This window comes from Lipotes vexillifer, unplaced genomic scaffold (assembly GCF_000442215.2).
Source record: "Lipotes vexillifer unplaced genomic scaffold, Lipotes_vexillifer_v1.1 scaffold543, whole genome shotgun sequence".
In the NCBI taxonomy this organism is placed as follows: domain Eukaryota; kingdom Metazoa; phylum Chordata; class Mammalia; order Artiodactyla; family Lipotidae; genus Lipotes; species Lipotes vexillifer.
In genome coordinates, this window is record NW_006799055.1 from 4,828,977 (window position 1) to 4,849,156 (window position 20,180).

General features: G+C 47.7%; 1 protein-coding gene across 1 annotated transcript in view; it reads left to right on the top strand.

The window, feature by feature from the left end:
* The window catches only part of MIPEP (mitochondrial intermediate peptidase), a 133,463-nt gene that overhangs the window by 105,082 nt on the left and 8,201 nt on the right, over positions 1-20,180 (top strand). The window contains exons 18-19 of the mRNA XM_007471468.1: positions 3,741-3,862; positions 5,666-5,739. Of these exons, the coding sequence (XP_007471530.1) occupies positions 3,741-3,862; positions 5,666-5,739 (196 nt within the window). The remainder of the gene's footprint in view (positions 1-3,740; positions 3,863-5,665; positions 5,740-20,180) is intronic.

Genomic DNA, 20,180 nt, shown 5'->3' on the forward strand with positions numbered 1-20,180 from the left:
TGCGCCACCAGGGAAGTCGCTCGGCAGAATTCTTATCTGTGCACTTGTAGGATGGAGGTGCCCAGCTTCCTGCTGCCTGTCCGCTGTTGGACACCCTGGGCCCCGGAGGCCACGCCCAGGTCCCACAGGCTCCCTGCTGGTGGGCTTTCCCACCAGTGCCACTGACCTCGGGAAGCAGGAGGGTTTCTGCAGCAGGTCTGCAGCCTGGTAGACGTCTCACGTAAGTAACTCGCTGTGGCTGTGACATCCCGCCTCCTTCCCCAGTTCTGGTGTCGGAAGCAAGGCTCTGGTCCCGCCCACACTCACGGTGAGGAGATTTCACACCGGCATCCACGGAGGCCGCCTGAGAGTGTGCCCACCACGACGGCTGTGTTTCATCTAAAATAAATTCTCAGTTTTATTCCAAACTGAGAATTCCTGTTTGTTTGGCATTGTTGTTCCGTGGGTTTTGGTAAAACGTCAGTGGGGACTTTTTATCAAATTAGAAGTACTAGTCTGTATTCATGGAAACATCGACAGAGATGAGAGCGCAGACCTGAGAAGGCGGTGGGGGGGGGGGTCTCCCGCTCACCACTGTGGCTACGTGGACACTGCTGCGTGCCCAAGGCTGGGTGTCACAGGACATAATCCACAAGTACTCGGAGAATGTGAAATGCCCGGTGGTCTGCCCACAGAGCCTGGCCTAGCTCAGGAGCTTGCTGCTTTCTGTCTTGCTCTCCTTTAGTCCTATTACAGCAGCTGCACCATGAAGCCTGTGTGGTACTGCTGGCCCACGGCTTGTTTAGAGTCTGTGAAGCTTGATGGAGATTGAGTCACACAGGAGGAAACGCCACACAGATGCCGTACATTTGATGCCAAAACTAGCCTCAGAAGCCTTAACTGTCATATAATGTAGTCAAAGAATTCTTTAAAAAAAAAAAAAAAAACTAATAGCCTGAGATCCAAAATGTGTTTGTAGCACTGTGATGTCCTCTTGCTTGTGATCTGGATGTTAGTCCTCATCTCAGTCCAGAGTCCAGTCTGTCGGGAACACGGAGCATCCCTGTGACAGAATCCTGTAGTGTCCATCCGTCTGTCCACCTGTCCATCCACCCATCCAGCACAGCTGCTGAGTTCCTGTTGTGCTCCAGGCCCCGTGCTGAATCTGGACACAGGCACAGCCTCGTGGACCTTGCTCTTAAGGAAATTTCAGTCCTGTGTGACCCAAACCAGGAAAGCAGTGATGTTGTTTCTGTTCTCATGCGGTGGTTTAATATTCTAGTAATAAGATTGTTTTAAAATGTTAGTTAAATGTACTTATACATGTGTAACTGGAAGTGGAGAAATGATGTGCCGTTTGAGAGGATAATAGCAACGATTAGCTCGGTCACTCCTAACATGTAAGTTATTGGGTGCTGGCTCTGCACGAGTCCCTCATCTAGGTCTGAAACTGAAACCAGGTGTAAGTGACTGGCTACTTTGCTCCTTTCCATTCCTGGGCCCGTCTCTGATTTGGACAGATGACTGTCATGGGTAAGAAGGGGGCTGTAGCAGGTAGGGATCCCTGGAGGGCCTCCCGCCCAGGGCTCCAGCTGGCGGCTGTGCTCACGGGGTCCCCGCCGCGCTGCCACTCCCGCTCCAAGGCTTTGTCTGAAGTGCGGATCGCCGAGATTGTCGAACTCAAGACAGACAGATGGAGGGCTCGTGTGAGGATGGGACGGTTCCCACCTCTAGTCAGAACAAAAGAGAAACTGCAAAGGCTTCCGAGTCCTTTGTTCTTAAGACCAGATCCTCACCTTGCGCTTCAGAGGATGGGTGAAACCTTGTTCATCTGGCAAAGGTTCCTTTCGGAAGAAGGAAACCTGGGGATAAAGGAAGAGGACAGCGGAATTCCGGAGCTTAAAACGAGTCACTGTCTTTTATTTTTCCAGGTGAATGAGTGAAGTGGTAACAAGCACTTAACATTAGGCTGAATTATCAGGAGTTCAGCTATTTGTGGTCAAACAGCAATGGGACTGTAGGTCTTAGTGTGCCGTAAACTTACAGACCGCTGCTGAAAGGTGTCAGGTGGTATAATTTATTTAGCATGTCTTGAGGTATGGAAATCTGTAATTTAAGAACAAGACAGCAAGGTGTGCGCCATGCCTGAGTAGCTCTGTCCAGGTGGGAGGCTGGTGGGAGGCAGACGCCGTGGACTCTCTGTGTCCAGGTATCCCAGGTGTGGATCCTGCCGGGCAAGCTGCCAGGCCTCGGCACCTCTGCTCTGCCGGGTGCCGGCACCTGTGCCTGGGGGTCTGGTTACTGTGACAGCCTTGCGAGTGTACCACCCAGCACCAGCGGTGGCCGTGTGGAGTTGGGCACCACTGCCCTGGGTTGTGGTGCCCCACCCCTGGGGTCTCGCCTTCACAGAGGGCCGGGCGAGGTGTCCCACACAGACAGAGGGACACAGCTCGCGAGCCCCCCCTTGCTTCCAGTCGCATCCTGGTTGGAAGGGGAGGGTGGATCCCGAGGGTTCCCGTTCCCTCCGCCAGACCTCCTCCTGTTCCAGCTCTAGCTTGAGAGCTGGCCGGCCTGCCCTATGCCCAGCCCAGGCCGAGCGCCTGTCGTGAGGTGCTGGACGCCACTCAGAGCACCGGGCCCCTGTGTGCCACGTGGGGGACTTCGAGGTGTCCTCAGATCCGCCGCCCTGCCGTCAGCAGGGAACTGTCTGTTCGCTTGTAGTTTGTGGCTTGATCAGTTAGGTAGTTAAACATTTGTGGTGTTGATTAAACTTTATACTTTATTTTACAGGGGGTGAAAAGATTTATTAGATAATGATTTACCTTAGTTTAAAAACTTAGGCTTCAGTTATTTTTCCTAAAAACTTTACCGTCAGCTAAAGCACACATGAAAGGACAGCAGAGTGTTACTGCATGTCAGTAAAAATTTTTAAGTTACAACTGTGTCATTTGAGGATGGCTTCTGTAATTCTGGCTTTTCTAGCAGTGGTGCCATGACTGTGCTGTGGGCAGCTTATGCCCTTGCACTTGGATAACCCTCTTCCTACTGACCACCCAGAACCTACTTGTTTTCAGCTTGTAGGTCCAGAAAAAGAACAGTATTTGCAGGAAAAGAGTTTTCCAGTGGAAGGGTATTCTTCCCTGGGAACTCACGTGGCCTTTCTTACAGTAACAACGTCACTGTCCTCAAAAAGAACGGCACCCGGTGCCAGGCCAGAGCGCCCTCTCCCGACCCAGTGGCCAGGCTTCCCAGCAGGCTGGAATCGTGGGACACGTGTGCTGCCCCGTTGCTGACGCTACGCCGTGTGTCTGGGCATCCTCCCTCTGTTTCCGCCTGGCACGAGTCCAGGGGCAGTGAACCTGTACAGAACAGTCCGGTGTCAGGGTTGGTTCTGCTGAGGCCGCCTTCCTGCCCCATCCTGGCGTGGTCTCCCCTGTCGCACGAGGACCTACGTACCCAGCCCCGGTCGCCTGGGGCCGCCCCGGCAGCCTCGTTTTACCTCCGTCACCTCTCTAGAGGCCCGTCTCCACAAACAGTCTCACTCCGAGGTCCTGGGGATCAGGGCTCGGCATGAGGGTTTTGAGGGCACTCATTGCAGTCCTCACAGTGTGCACCATGTGGAAAGTGACCACCCGTGAGGGAGGCCCCCTAGGGTGCCCCGTAATGGGCACGTCTGCGGGTTCCTGTGTGCCTCCCTCCGCTGGGCCCACACGGCGTCTGGATGCAGCCTCACCGCCTCCTGTGCCCTTTCTGTCCGGCAGGCCTGGCAGCTGCGCTTCAGCCACCTCGTGAGCTACGGTGCCAAATACTACTCGTATCTGGTGTCCAGGGCAGTGGCGTCCATGGTCTGGAGGGAGTGCTTTCTCCGGGATCCGTTTAACAGGTAAAAAGACGGGGTTTCATGGCCTGCTGCATCCCCGCAGGACGCTGGGGCTGCTGTGTGCCGGGGCCCCCTCCCCAGCGGGAGCCTGGGGAAGCCAGCTTCTGGTTCCATGGGTTCTTAGAAGGAGCTTCCTTGGAAAGCAGAGCACCAATTGAGACCTGGTCTCACAGTTGTTCAGAGTGGTCTGTCTGCACCACACAGGTCGCACGGTCAGGAGGCCTCACTGCGCAGGTTTAGGCCCGTGGCCCCTTAGATGCCGGGAGCGCCCTCGAGTTTCCCACGCAGGTTATTACGTCAGCCCCAGCAGCCTTGGCGGAGCAGGAGTTTTCATAGAGGAAACCGAGGCTCAGAGGGGGTGATTCGTTCGGGGCTTCACACCAAACCAGCTGGACTCAGATGGGAACCGGGTCTGCTGATTCCCAGGCCCTCCTCCCCCACCTGACCCCTCAGCTCTTCATGTCGTTGGCAAAGGCTCGGGTTTTCTCGGCAGTTAATCATTGCATTCAATTCCAGGATTTTTTCAACTTGAGTCTGATGTAATAGAATTTTTAAACGTTTTACAGCTTGGTACCCACATGCTATTGTGTCTTCCACCCTCTGCACACTGTAGACATTTGGTCTGCTTTTTAAATTTTTATTATTTTCAAAGGCTCTGAAGCCAAAATTGAGTACCATAAATCAATTCTGGGCATTATAATTCTTTACTGAAGATTTCTGTAAAATAGGCAAAGTACTATCTTGTTTAAAGGAATCACACTTTACTAGAAAACCACATACTTTTATATACATGTATTCCCCAGTATTTATATCTTGTTTATGTATGCATTCTTCCCTAGACATGCAGTTGCTATACGTTTATGGGCATGTAAAAAAGTAAGCTAGTAAAAATACTCAGTGGACTAGAAAATTTCTAACCTCTACCAAAAGATCCTTTTTGATCCCAGTTCTGAGAAGTCTCCCGGTTGGAAGCAGCAAAGCCAAGGCCAGGCGGGGCCTCTCAGCTGCCCTGGGCACGCCCCCTGCCTCCGGGGCCGTGGGGCCTCAGTGCTCCCTTCAGGGTGGAGCCGAGAGGAGCGTTTGATGTCATCCTGTTGCTGAGAGTGAAGTGCTGGCAACATTTCCGATTAGAGACCATGTTCGCAAAATTGCCCACGTAAAGATCCTCCAGAAACAGTGGAATGAAAACGTACTTTATTTAACTTCAGTTATTTGCATTAAAGGAATTGCATTTTCTATTTAAAAAGAGAGCAGCCATTAATTTAGAGGATTTCTGTCTGCCCCGCTTCGAGTGTCAGGGACACTGTTCCTTATTGAATCCAGCTGGTGAAGAGCAGCGCGGAGTGGAAGTGTTCTCTGTTATCCTTAGCCAGGGCTTCCTGGTGTAACGAACCCTCTCCTGACAGCTGTTCTGACTTTACTCTAGGTCAGAGTGTTACTTTTCTCTCTGTTGGGTGCCATTTCAAATTCTTTTTTGAGAGAAGAGCATAAATGACTTCACATCTCACTTTAGAATAATCCTATTACAGATGATGGAGAAGAGAATGGGGTATGATTTTCTGCTTGTTCTGTACCACATAAACTAAGCAACCCTTTCTAGAAAGATCAGGCTTGCTGTTACAGTAAATATATCACCACTGGTCTGACTTCGTAGAGTAGGTTAAAAATCGGAATGAGATTTTTAGAAGCCAGAAGATAATGAGTGGCAGCTTTTCTGAATTTGATATCAGTGTGGCTTCATTTGGGGGACTCAGGCGGGTGTGGGTGGGCGCGTGCAGGCTCCAGTGACAGTCCTCTTGTCCCCAGGGCGGCGGGGGAGCGCTACCGCCGGGAGATGCTGGCGCACGGCGGGGGCAAGGAGCCCCTGCTCATGGTGCAAGGTAAGCCCACTGAGATGCATTTTTTTTTTTTTAAGGTTTATGTCTTAACATTAGCACTTTGTGTTCTGTTTCATTGTCATCTGTAATGAAAGATGTTTCCAATTTTGTCTATTTGTTTTTTCTTTTAAAGACATGATGCTTCAGCTGTGCACTTTGTTCTGAGCATCTGTTTCTTGGTGTCCCAAATAAGTTAGTGAGTGTGATTTATTTAGATTGGGAAAAACTCTCAAAATGTTACTAACACTCTAAGTTATTGTAAATTCTCAGAAAAGTTGCTTTCAGATTTGTGTGTTTCTCTGGCCTAAAGAACTCATTTCTTATTCCCTTATGAAAGCCTAGCAATACATTTGTTAGAAATTCCAAGGCATCAGGGTGGCAGGGCGGATTTTTTATTCAAATTAGACATCTCACAATGCTTGTTTTCCTATGTGCTTTTTTTTTTTTTTTTTTTTTTTTTGTGTTTTTTGGGGCCCCTCCACTCACAAGCCAAAATTTCTTGTGACTCTGGGACTAATGGAAGACAAAAGAAGGCACCATTGAAGACTAATACAAAATGCCATGTCCTGGTGGTTGGTAGAATGACCAGCAGAGTGTAGGAATTAGGAACTACTGGAGGTATATCCTCGGTGGCTTCACTGACTGTCCTGACATCCTTCCCCAGGTCCCCAGCAGCCCATGGGTCTCTCCTGGTCAGGCCCCTCCACGAACCCGCGTCTCCTGCATCGGCAGGCGGACTCTCAAGCACTGCGCCACCAGGGAAGCCCTTCCTATGTGCTTTTTAAGTATTTCCACTGAAAATTTAATTGTGAATGGAAGTGACCGTCATGGTGTTTCTTAGAATGTTCTCACAAATATTTCAAGGAAACGTGGGTGATATTGGGTCCTCTCAGGATGCCGGCATTTCCATGCAGCCGGTCCCTCTGACTGTCTGATGAAAGTGCATTTGGGAGATGACTCCCCGCCTTAGGGAGATGACTCCCAGCCTTAGGGGGATGTTCCTAGTGGCAACGGAGCAGTCCTACTCATGACGGGTTGAGGTGACGTCCCTTGCGCAAATCTGTTGCACCTGCTGTCCCCTCAGGCAGGGCTGTAGCCGTTCATTCATCCAGCCCAGTGCCCAGGCACTGGAGGTGACAAAATCCCGCTGGGGACCTCGATTCCATCAGCTTTTCTGGGAGGATTTGTTCGTCCAGGTTCGGTCTGCCCACTGCCGCAGCTAGTGGATAAAACGGGTCAGCCAGCCCAGACTGCCTGCAGTTTCCTGTAGCCCAGCCCTGCTGTGCTTGGGGGTGATGCCCCGGTCTCCCATCTGTGATTCCGCCTCAGGTCACCCTCTCAACGAGGAGGCTTGTGACGCCCCCCACTTTTCTGGCTGATCCTGCCGGCCCTTGTTGAATCCTGCTACGTCCAGTCACTGTTTTAAATGGGTTTCGTGTACTGATTAATGGAATCTTCCAGCAGCCCTCTCAGGTGGGGTGATCAGTACCTTCTTACTGATGGTGGAACAGCTCAGGTCCCGGCCCTGTGGTGCAGCAGAGACGGAGGAGCCCCACCAGGATTGGAGCCTGGGACTTCCGACCACAGGGACGGAGCTCTGAGCAGCTCCCTGGGTAGGACTGCCGGCCGCGGGCCCCTTGTGGACTCGGTAACAGTGAAATTACTTGGCTCGTGATGGTCTACGTGGCGCCCTTTGGGCTGGTAGTTTGTGGTGCTGCGTGGACAGCCCGCTGTGAGTGGGGGCAGAAGAGTCTCCAGGGCTGGTTCTCATGCGGATGTTCTGGTGGGAAAGCTCTCTCAGCAGCAGTGCTTAGTTTATCCTTTCTGACACCAGGGTCTAAACGCCGTCTGCACATAAATATTAGCTTACTATGGCTTCAGCAAAAGAAAAATATTAAATCCTTTTCAGTGTTTGTCTTTTGGTTGGTGTATTTTCCTGCTCTGCTTCCAAGATGGTTGTATCATCTCTCTGGAAATTCTGTTCTTCATATGAAACATTTTTGTGTGAAGAAAAAATATTTTTCCACACTGAAACTCACACTCATGAGAGAAAAACAAGCCTGTGGTTCAAACTAGAAATGAGAATGTATTCAGACCACAGCTAACACCAGCAATAGAAGTGCTCGGCTTGTAAGTGTTACCATTTTCCTTAATGTTCTGCTGGACCTCCTTAATTCACGTGATCTGTTACACGGCGGATGAATGGGGCCACGCGCAGAGGGTGCTACACCAGTTGTCACTCCGTACGGTTGGGTTTGTAAGATGAGATCAGCAGTGGCGTCCCCTCTTCCTGTGTGCGAACGGCCAGCCTGCACCTGCAAAGCAGGAGCGTCCTGCATGATGGCTCATAGCATCGGGGTGGCCCGAGGAGGCCCGAGGAGGAGTGACTGTGAAATTACTCAGGGTCGTGATATGATATGAAAGCGTAAACATTCTAGTTGGTATTATTCTTTTATGAAAACGTAATTTTTAAAGGTGCTTCATCTGTTTTATTTAACTACTTTTACCAGGTAAACGTAAAGAAATACGTTAAGTAGCAGAAGGTAAAGAAACAGAATCCGTACCTTCCAGTTATGTACCTCTGTGATCAAGTGCCGCCTTTATTAACCTCCTTACTGAAGACACAACATTGCAGGTGAACGCCGAGCCCTTCCTTAGGCAGGTTGTGCTGGTGCTTTGTATGACCTGCTCAAATCAAACACAACCGTGCTTTTGATCTTTGAACGATAAACACCTCACAGGTGAACCTTGAGCTCGCTCGCCTTTTTTAGAGTCGCCGTCAGGTCTGAAGGGAGCGCCGCCCTCTGCGCCCAAGGGCCTCGGGGAAGATCCACTGTGCGGCAACACAGGCTTTTCTTCAACGGCCTATAGTTTTTTCCTCTCAAAACTCTAAACACCATTGGAAGAAAACAAAATAGTGGTTAAGAAAGTATTTCCTTTCTCCGGGGGGGCGGGGGGGGGGCGGTCACATCACACGGTAAAACAATTGGATTTGCAGTTGCCAGCTCCGGTACTTAGCAAATTCCTTGACCAAGTCGATTTCCCTAAGGGACACAAAATGTGATTTGACTTCAAAACACTTCTTGCTCATCTGCAGGTTGAAATTGTGTCCTTATCTAGTTGTAAACACATCCGTAGCACATATAAGGATGTTATAAGAATATTCAGTTACTTAATCCTCCACTAAAACACAGGGTGGCAACACACCTGACTGAATTCAACTCTCCTAATTGCCGAGGATTCTGGGGTGAGTTGAACTCTTTGTACATTCCATACAGTGTTTTCTGGTTTAAGTATCACATTTCTTAGTAATAAGAGAACTTAGTTTTTGCTTAAAATAAATCAGGCTGATACGACATTTTTCATTCATTTTGCCATTTTTAAAAACATATACTAGAAAACTTTTTAGGTGTGCTGTGGTGAACATGACCCAGAGTTCAGTTTCTGCAGAACCATTTCAGAAAATGAATGTCTCTCTAGAAAGATAAACGTACAGTGAGTTTGTAACAAGGAGGTGATACCTGGTACCCACCTGGAACGAGAATTGTTTCTACCACAGCAGGTAGAAGAGGGGGATTATACAGCTGTTGGGGGTTGGAGCTGTATTATTTCAGCAGTTCAAGAACGACAGGTGAAGTCCCTGCAGGAGGTTACATCTTCCATTGTAAACTGCTTCATCTTTCTTTTACGTTATCCGAAATTATCCGAAATTCTTGAGTAAATGGCCCTTGAGTTTTTAGGTCCAGATGTTACTTATCTTTAAATAACTAGGAAAAAACCAACACATTGAAAATGCACTTGCCAGGTGCTTCCTGCTTTGCTACTCATTTAATCCCTCTAAAGTGGGTCTTATTCCCCCTTTCCATAGATGACGAGGCTCATTCTCCACCCTGCCACCTTCCTCCCGATGCCTGCGTCTTTCTCGGGTGATCTTTGAAGGCTGACGTGAGACTGAGTTGGTCTTTAGAATGTGAAGGTGTCAGTGGCCTGAGCCTTGAGGCCTCAGTGATCCCCAAAGTCTGTGTGTGTTTCCAGTGTCACATCCTAACTATTCCCATTGACACTGGCGAGGCCTGCCTGACATCCACTGACGAGCAGTAAAATTTTCCATAATCTGTTTTCATATAAGCTCTTTAGACTTTTGTGGCAAAGCTGTCAACTTGGTTCATACTCACTTTGAGTCACAGTCGTTTCCATGGGGTGATTCTCACCACAGCCGCGTAAGCACGGTGCCCGCCGAGTTTCACATTTCTGCCTCTGGTTACGGATCCTGTGTGCTCTCGCCTGCAGCCTTGGCACAAAGGATTTTGTGGGGAAAGGTTAAAGCCCAAGATTTTAGCGTTCCAAGTGGTTATTTTTAAATATTAAACAACTTTATCCTTTCCAAACTCTTAGCTTTATGACTTTTGGCCAAAAGCAGTATGAAAGTAGAGATACAACATTATAAACTTGACAGAGTTTTTAAAAGGGCGAAACATCAGATAAGATGAAAAGGAATCGTAGATAAATTCTCAGCGAAGCTCCTTTCAGTCTGTTCTGTGTTGCCAGACTGACTTGTGGAACCAAAGTCTAGAAGCCCCAGGCCTCACCGTAAGCTGATTAAAATCCCAAGAGCTCACACTTTTGCAGAGCTTCGTGGCTTTCAAAACACATTCGTCGTTGCTATCCTATATCAATCATCTCTTCTTACTCCATTGTACTTATTCAAGAAACAAGTCAGAAATTTGTGGTGTGTATTGCAAATGGTCACCCTCGTCCCCCAAGGAGATTAATACAAACAGTGTTCAGTGGTAACCTCTCTCCTTGGTCCCAGGAGCAGGGAGCGCCTGGAGCTTGGTTTGACCCCTTCTCCCCTAGAGGAAGCGGGGCTCCTTGACGAAGGGCTGACTCCGGGGCTGGCCTGCAGCGTCCTGCAGCACCAGGAAGGTGCTCAGGAATGCACGCGAGGATGGGCACGTGTGTCACGGGGGACAGGCTCCCACTATAAACGAACCCTCAACGGCCAGAACTTCAACAATTTGAGCAAAAAAGTAAATAAGGCAGCATTGGATGTAACACAAAGTATAAAGTGTGTACCCATGAGCCCGCCCTGACAGGAATGATTGAATGAATCAGCGGGGCAGACCTCCCGTGCAGGAGAATTCAGATGGTTTCTGTAGGTGCCCCCTGCCCCCCCCCACCCCCGAGTGTGGGCTGCACGGTGACCTCCCCCTTTCATACTGTGCTCTGGAAGGAAGGGAGAGAGACTTTACATGAAACTCTGCCTCGGCCAGGTGTTCAGGGTCAGCACCAACAAGGCGAGTCATGCTGTCACGACCCCTGGTGTGATGAGAAGGGCACCTCACCTCTGGGGTCTTCCTTCCCAGGGCGTCACAGACAAGGGCCGCCAGAGTCGAGCCTCGGCTCTCTGAGAGGAGGACACAGCTAGGCCCGCGCCGTGCCCTGGCGCCCGTGGGTATCTGCTGCGTTAATGCATACTTAATGTGTCTGTTAGAGTTTACCTGGGAGGGCAGATGTCTCCTGTGCCATTAACAACGTGATTACGGGGGATCGAACAAGATGGCGGAATAGAGGAGGGCATGGAGCTCACCTCCCCCGAGGAACACATCAAACATACATCCATGTGTGGAATGAGTCTCATGGAAAACTAACTGGAAACTGGCAGAAGGACTCCTGTACAACCAAGGCTGTAATGGGGTAGGAAAGGAAAGACAAGTAGGAAAGGAAGACAAGTGCTCAGGTGGACCTGTGCCCCTGGGAGGGGACTCAGAGGAAAAGAGAGATGGCACAGGCAGAGACGCAGAGACCTGCTCTGGGCAGTGAGCGGTGAGAGCCGCAGACTCTGGGCACCTCTGTCCTGGCGTACGGCACAGGGCAGATGAGCCCCGAGGCACAGAGGAAAGGGCGGGTTGAAGGCTTCTCTGGTGCCGGCCAGGTTTCCGCCGGCTGCCTCAGTGCACGCTCCAGCCCCACATGCTTCACGTCACTGGGCAGCACAGGGTCTACGGCAGAAGACTCATGTGGGACCCAGAGGCCACCGGGGCCAGACAGAGCCTGGACAGGGTGGTGGCAGCCAGTGTTGGCACCCACTAAAGCAGTCCCCCCAAAGCCCAGAACTCTGACAGCAGCTGCTCCACCACAGCTCACAGCCCAGTGTGCACTGAGGCTCCACCCGGGCCCCATCCGCCCTGCAGTGCGGCCCTACAACAGGCAGGGGTGGCTGTGAGGGACAAAGGGGACTCTTCGCCTGAGGCTTTCTCCACAGAGCCAGGGAACACGGCGGGCACCGCACAGGCCGTGCGTCAGAGACAGCCCAGACCTCTGGCTGCAGCCAGCATGTGCTGACAGCCTGCACAGGCCCCCTTGCTTCAGCATCCCTGCCTCTGCAGCAAGGGTCCCAGTGTAGGGAGCAGGGAAAGCACACACGTACAGGGAACAGAGCCAGCCCAGGCCTGACCCTTGGGCCTTCTGCTCCAGCACCTTGGGAACAGATCCCACCCCCAATAGGGCAGTGATGGCCATTGAGCAGAAGGGAAGTCTTGCTTCACACCCAGCTCCAGCTCTAGCTCCTCCATCCCCAGCTGCACCCCTACCAAGGTGATAACTTCCAGCACACCCTGAGGAAGACATGACTTGTGTCCACATCAGATCCAGCTTTCTCACCAAAGGCATTAGACACTCACAGTCTGTATAGGGCCAGTCCCTCATAAGAACGTGGTCCCTTCAAGACCACGATAGGAAACTGTTGCACCCAAATTCATAGAGGCAGAGGAATTGCTGCCTAAGAGAAAACCCCTGAAAAAAGTAATAAAACATAATTTATCAGATAAAGGATTGAAAGCATAATAAAACTGTTAACTGAATTAGAGAAAAGAATACATGAGCACAGTGAGAGTTCTAACAGGGAACTAGAAAACATGAAAAAGACCCAATCAGAAATGAAGAATTCAATAGCTGAAATCAAAAAACTAGAAGGAATGAATAGCAGACTAAGCAATACAGAAGAACACTTACGGGATCTGGAAGATATAGTAACGGAAATCACCTGTTCAGTACAACAAAATGACAGACAAATGTAAAAAAATTTAAAAAGGTTAAGAGATCTCTGGATAACATTAAGCGTACCAACGCTCACGTTATAGGGGCTCCCGGAAGAGAGAAAAGGGTATTGAAAATGTATCTGAAGAAATTATGGCTGAAAACTTCCCAAACCGAAGAAGGAACCGGATATCCAGATACAGAAGCACAGAGGGTCCCAAACAGACCCACACCAAGACAGTATAATCAAAACCGCAGAAGTTAAAGAGAGACGCCTAAAGGCAGCAGCAAGAAAAAAAATAATCGTGTACAAGGGAATTTCCATAAGGCTACCAGCTGATTTCTCTGCAGAAACTTGGCAGGCCAGAAGAGAGTGACATGATATATTCAAAGTGCTAAAAGGGAAAAAGCCTGCAACCTAGGATACTCTAGCCAGCAAGATTTTCATTTAGAATCTTAAGGAGAGAGAACTTCTCAGACAAGCAAAAACTAAGAGTTCATCAATGCTAAATCTACCCCAAAAGAAATATTAGAGAGTCTTCTCTAAGTGGGAAAGAAGAATCGAAAGGGAAAACTCCAATAGGAAAGGCAAAAACTGTAGTAAGGACTGAGGGTCAACCAGTTAAATAAGCCAGTATAAAGATTAAAAGACAAAAAAAATGTAAAAGCAACTATAACGATAATAAGCAGTTAAGTGATAAACATGAAATATAAAGTGTGACATCAGAATCACAAAATGGGGGGAGGAGTAGAAAATGTGGCTCTTCTAGAATATGAAGTTAAATGACTATCAGTTTCAAACAAGTAGGTAAAATTATAGATCAGTATATATATATAAACCCCATGGTAATCACAAATCAAAAAGCTACAGTACGTACACAAAAACTAAAAAGAAAGAAAAACAAGCATACTACTTGCTTGCTCATCAAACCACAAGGGAAAAAACAAAAAGAAGAAATGAACAGAGAAGAACTAAAAAAAGCAACTGGGAAAACAAGGAAAAAAATGGCAGTAAGTACATACCTATCAGTAATTACTTTAAATGTCAATGGACTAAATGCTCTGATCAAAAGACATACGGTGGCTGATTGATTGGATAAAAAAACAAGACCCTTCTATATGCTGCCTACAAGAGACTTACTTCAGAGCTAATGACACACACACACTGAAAGTGAGGGGATGAAAAAAGATACTTCGTGCAAACAGAAATGACAAGACAGTGGGCACAGCAATACTTGTATCAGATAAAACAGACTTTAAAACAAAGGCTATAACAAAAGACAAAGAAGGGCATTATACAATGATAAAGGAACTCAAGATAAGAAGAAGTATTACACTCATTAACATATAGGCACCCAGGACAGGAGCACCTAAATATATGAAGCAAATACTAACAGACCTAAAGGGAGAAACTGACAATAATACAATAATCTTAGGGGACTTAACACCCCACTTACATCAATGGACGGATAATCCAGACAGAAAACCAGTAAGGCAACAGCGGTCTTAAATGACACAACAGACTAGTTTGACTTAATAGATATCTACAGGACATTCCATCCATAAATAGCAGAATACACATTCTTCTCACGTGCACATGGAATGATCTCTAGATCACATGCTAAGCCACAAAACAATTCTCAAAAAATTGAAGAACACAGAAATTATATCAAGCGTTTTCTCCCAACCACAACAGTATGAAACTAGAAATCAGTTACAGAAGGAAAAATGGGGAAAGAACAAACACGTGGACGCTATAAACACCAGAGGGTCAGTGAACAAAGCGAAGGGGAAATCAGAAAATACCTCGAGACATACAACTCTCCAAAATCAGCGCAAGCCAGAGGCAAGTTCACGGCAATGCAGGCCTTCCTTGAAACACAAGAAAAATCTCATATAAACAGTCTAACCTACCACCTAACGGAATTAGAAACAGAAGAAGCAACAAAGCCCAAGATCAGGAGAAGGAAGGAAATAATAAAGATCAGAGAGGAAATGAATAGAGATAAAAAAATAGGAAAGATCAGTAAAACCAAGAGCTGGGGTTTTTTTTTTTTTTGAAAAGATAAAATTGGCAAACACTCTAGCAAAGCTCACCAAGAAGAAAAGAGAGAGGACCCAAAGAAACAAAATAAATGAAAGAGGAAAAATAACAACCAATACCAGAGAGAGAAAAAATCATAAAAGAATACTATGCCAATAAACCGGAGAACTTAGAAAAAATGGACAGATTTCTAGAAACATACAGCATGCCAAGACTGAATGAAGAAGAAACAGTTTGAACAGACTGATCACTAGTAGTGAAACTGAATTTGTAGTCTTAAAAAACTCCCAGCAAACAAAAGTGAGGACTGGACGGCTTCACAGGGGAATTCTACCAAACATACAAATAAAAGCTAATACTTATCTTCCTCAAACTATTCCCCAGAATTGAAGAGAATGGAACACGTCCAAGGTCATTCTACAAGACTACCATTACCCCGATACCAAAACCAAAGACGATACAAAAAAAGAAAATTACAGGCCAATATCTTTGATGAATATAGATGCAAAAATTCTCAACAAAATATTAGCAAGCCAAATCCAAAATATGTAAAAAGGATCATACACCATAATCAAGTGAGATTTATTCCAGGTACGCAAGGATGGTTCAGTACTCACAAGTCAATCAGTGTGGTACAACACATTAATAAAAATCAAATGATGATCTCAAAAGACACAGCAAAAGTATTTGACAAAATTCAGCATCTGTTCATGATTAAAACTCTTACCAAAGTTGGTATAGAGGAAATATATCTCAACATAATCAAGAACACGTATGAAAAACCACAGCTACCATCATACTCAGCAGTGAAAAGACGAAAAGGCCTTTCCTCTAAATTCAGGAACAAGGCAAAGATGCCCACTCTTGCCATCGATTTTAATATATTATTAGAGGTCCTATAGCCACAGCAGTCAGACAAGAAAAAATAAAAGGCTTCCAAACTGGAAGGGAAGAAGTCAAACTGTCACTATTTGCAGATGATGATATTTTATATAGAAAATCCTAAAGTCTCCACCAAAAAACTATTAGAATAAATTCTGTAAAGTTGCAGGATACAAGATTAATATACAGAAGTCTGTTGCTTTTTCTATACACTAATTAACTAGCAGAAAGGGAAAGCAAAACAAAAAAATCCTATTTAAAATCACATCAAAAAGCATAAAATACCTAGGAATAAAATTAACCAAGAAGGTGAGAAAGATCTAGACACTGAAAACTATAAAACACTGATGAAGGAAACTGAAGATGATACAAAGAAATGGAAAGATACCCAGTGCTTTGGATAGGAAGAATTAATATTGTTAAAATGGTCATACCTCTCAAAGCAATCTACAGGTTTAATGGAATCCCTATCAAAATACTGATGACATTTTTCACATAACTAGAACAAACAATCCTAAAATTTGTATAGGACCACAGAAGACCCAGAATTGTCAAAGCAATCCTGAGAAAAAAGAACAAAGCTGGAGGCATAACACTCCCAGACTTCAGACTGTACTATAAAGCTACAGTAATAAAAACAGTGTGGTAATGGCACAAAAACAGACAGATCAGTGGAACAGTGAGCCCAGAAATAAACCCACGCACCTATGGTCAAATCTACAACAAAGGGGGCAAGAATAAACAATGGAGAAAAGACGGTCTCTTCAAAGCTTAACAGCAAAGGAAACCATCAATGAAACAAAAAGACAACCTACAGAATGGGAGAAAATATTTGCAAATGGTATGACCAACAAGGGGTTAATATAAAAAAATATATAAACAGGTCATACAACTCAGTATCAAGAAAACAAAACAACCCAAAAAATGGGCAGATGACCTGAATACAGGTCATCTGTGACCTGTGGCCAACAGGCACATGAAAAGATGTTCAACATCGCTAATTATTAAGGAAATGCAAATAAAAACGACAGTGAAGTGTCCTCACACTGGTCAGAATGGCTGTCATCAGAGTCTATAAATAAATATTGGAGAGAGCGTGGGGAAAAGGGAACTCCCATACGCTGTTGGTGGGAATGTAAATTGGTACAGTCACTATGGAAAACTGTATGAAGGTTCCTCAGAAAACTAGAAATAGAGCTACCATATGATCTAGCAGTTCCACTCCTGGGTATATATATATGTAGAACAAAACGAAAACACTAATTTGAAAAGATACATGCGCCCCATTGTTCATGGCAGCACTATTTACAATAGCCAAGTACATGGAAGCAACCCAAGTGTTCATCCACAGATGAATGGATAAAAAAGATGTGATACACACACACACACACACACACACACACACACACACACACACACATATACACGCAGTGGATTATTATTCATCCATAAAAACAAATTCTGCCCTTTGCAGCAACGTGGATGGACCTAGAGAATATTATACTTAGTGAAATAAGACAGAGCAAGACAAATACTGTATGATATCACTTATATGTGGAATCTAAAAAGTAAAACGAACATATACAGCAAAACAGAAACAGACTCACAGATCTAGAAAACAAACTAGTGGTTACCAGTGGGGGGGGAGGGAGCGGCCAGATGGGGTAAAGGATTAGGAGATACAGGCTACTATGTATAAGAGAGATAAGCAACCGATACACTGTACAGCATAGGGAATTATAGCCGTCATCTTATAACAACTTTGAGTATAATTCATAAAAATCCTGAATCACTATGCTATACACTTGAAACTAAAATAAAATTGTAAGTCAACTCTACTCCAAAAATATCGTGATGATTATGGGAAAAGGGACAGATTTTTATTCACATTATGAAATTTTTTCTAAATATTTTGTCGGCCCAAATATTTTTCGTGATATAACTTTTATAACGCAAAAGAGAAGCAGGTCTAGGAAAGACGTCTGTCACCCAGCGGCTCAGCGTCTCCCTCTACCCTGACGTCAGCCCCCACGTCTGCTCAGAAGTCTGGACGCCAGCTTTGCCTTTTGTGCCCTGCTCGCCCACAGCAGGACTCCTGCTTCCCCGGCCTCAGTCTCTGGGGGGAGGGCGGGGGGGGGCGAGGAGGAAGCCGCCCTCCAGGCCACCCACTTGCTCTGTGAGGTGCTCTGCCCCCTGCAGAGCTTTGCCTCCAGAAGTAGCGTGTGTTTCTTACGCGACGCACACCTGGTGTCCCACAGGGCATAGTAAGACAGGCCTGCCCTGGTGTTTTGTAATCCACCTAATGCGGGACCAGGTCAGTCTGGTAGAGTACTGGAGTTACTTAAGGAACGGACATTAAAGTGGAGAATACTTTCCTACTGGGGGAGGTCGGGGATGCATCCTGCCACCTCTTTTCCTGCACTGGGCACCGCACTCTGTTACAGAAGGTGAGTCCACTCTCGGGGCTTTGCTGCAGCAGACTCTGGCCGCAGCCCTCGCACCCCGTCCCGCTCCGCCCGGAACCCATGGGGACCTCCGGGGCCGAGTTCTCTCAGGCACACCACCTCCGGGCCTGAGACTGAAACCTCTCTCCGGGGCGCTGGCTTTCCTTCAAAAGTATTACTGCAGTGTCCTCGTGTTAGTGACCGGTAAGTAATCTGATTGAATGAAACAGGCTTTATGGTGGTGGTTGATGAAGTTAGTTAATTAGCGAATTTTTAGCGAATACTTGCTGCTAACCAGGCATTTCAGGGACACAGAAATAAGAACGATACGGATCCAGCATTCACTTGAGGGGTGTAGCGTCCTGTAGGGATGACGAAGAGGGTCCCCTCTGGGCCGTGTAGGCTGAGCCTGGGCACACGGCTTGGGGACTTCAGGACTCCAGGGGTTCAGCCCTCCGACCCGTCAGCTACCTTGCACCCGCGTCCTCTGCACCGGTGGACGAGGCGGCCATGAGCACCGGGGGAAGGGGCCGTGCGGAGGGTGCAGGCCCAAGTGGGCCGCCTGCCTCGGGGTGGGGGTGGGGGGGGCCTCTGGACACGCCCCTCACGCTAGCAGCCGCGTCCACTCCCCGACATGTGTCCAGTCTGTTCTGGAGGCGGGCTGCCCCCTTCCTAGAGCTCATCACATTCTTTGCTTATAAATAGCAAAGGTGGAGCTTGGAGAGAACAGATGGTAGGGTTAGAGCTGCGAAGAGCTGAGGCTGCAAGACAAGGCCGGTATTTCAAAGACATGATAAACCAGGAGAAAACGTGGGAAATGCCCTCCTGGAAAGAGCGCCATTTTTCACTTTTCTGAACAAAATGGACTTTGGGATCCCAGGAATGAGCACCTCCTGTGGGTTACGGTGTCTTGTTGACACATCGGAAAGATAACCGCGTCCCGCGTGCTAGAAACCGATGGGCGTTCTGTATAATTTGGGGTGTAGGGCGGTGGAAAGCACATGCGCATTGACCTCTTCACCTGGGTAGGAGGAGTCGGCCTTTACCAGGAAGCGACAGGCCTTTCCTTCCCTAAACTTAGCCCAGAAGCCTCTACTACCCTTGGATTTCCCCCCCCCCCCATTTTACTCTCAAGTGTTGTAGTGAATAAATTCAACCAACATAATTTTTGCTAGCAAAGATGGTGAAAAGCCTCTGGGAAAGTAGGTTTTAAACAGAATTTTAACTTGTAACGTGTGGACCGCACTTTGCATTGCACACCCCGCGTGGTTCTGGCCCTGGGAGAGCGAGTGTGTCCACTGCACGCTCACTGGCGGTCATGGTCCAGCCTCTGCTCCTGCCCTCCCGCTTCCAGATAGTCTGCTTTATAACAGGTTTATAACAGATGACAGCACGCCACAAGGAGAGCCACTCTCCGGAGAGGAGTGGGGACAGTGGCTCCTTAATGCACCCGCGCTGCTCTGGGGAACAGAAGTAAGGCCGGGAGAAGCCGGTGGGCCCCCTCGGTGGCGCAGAGCCCTTTACCAGCACCCGTCCCCCTGGACAGGCTTTCAGCCGCTGTTCACTTTGGGTGGGCCGTGCTCCTCTTGGCCGTTTTCTCTGAATAGCAGCGGACTTGCTCTCTGCCTGCTGCGTGCATGGGACGGGCCGTCTCCCTTTGTGTAGCGTCTGGGACAGTGCCCCTGGAGCCTGCCCACACTGAGGTCTCAGAGCCTTTCTCTTGCGGGTAGATACCCTGTAGGGGGGACTCACTCCAAGAAACACCAACTATTCTGTTTCCGGATCATGTTGCATAGCCAGTGTTCTAACAGGAAGGAACGTAGATAGTATTCTTTGGAGTCTTCTGACTGCTTAGGGGAAACGTCATAACGTGCTCTTTAGAGATGGTCGTTACAGATGATGTTCCTGACGCGTGGGTACAAGTGTGCTGTTAGAAAAGCAGGTGTCACCTCCTCAAAGCTCTCACCCTAGACTCCCAGCTGACAGGATGGGGCTCAGAGCTTCCAGGGCTAGGGAATTAGGGGCCACGAGCGTCG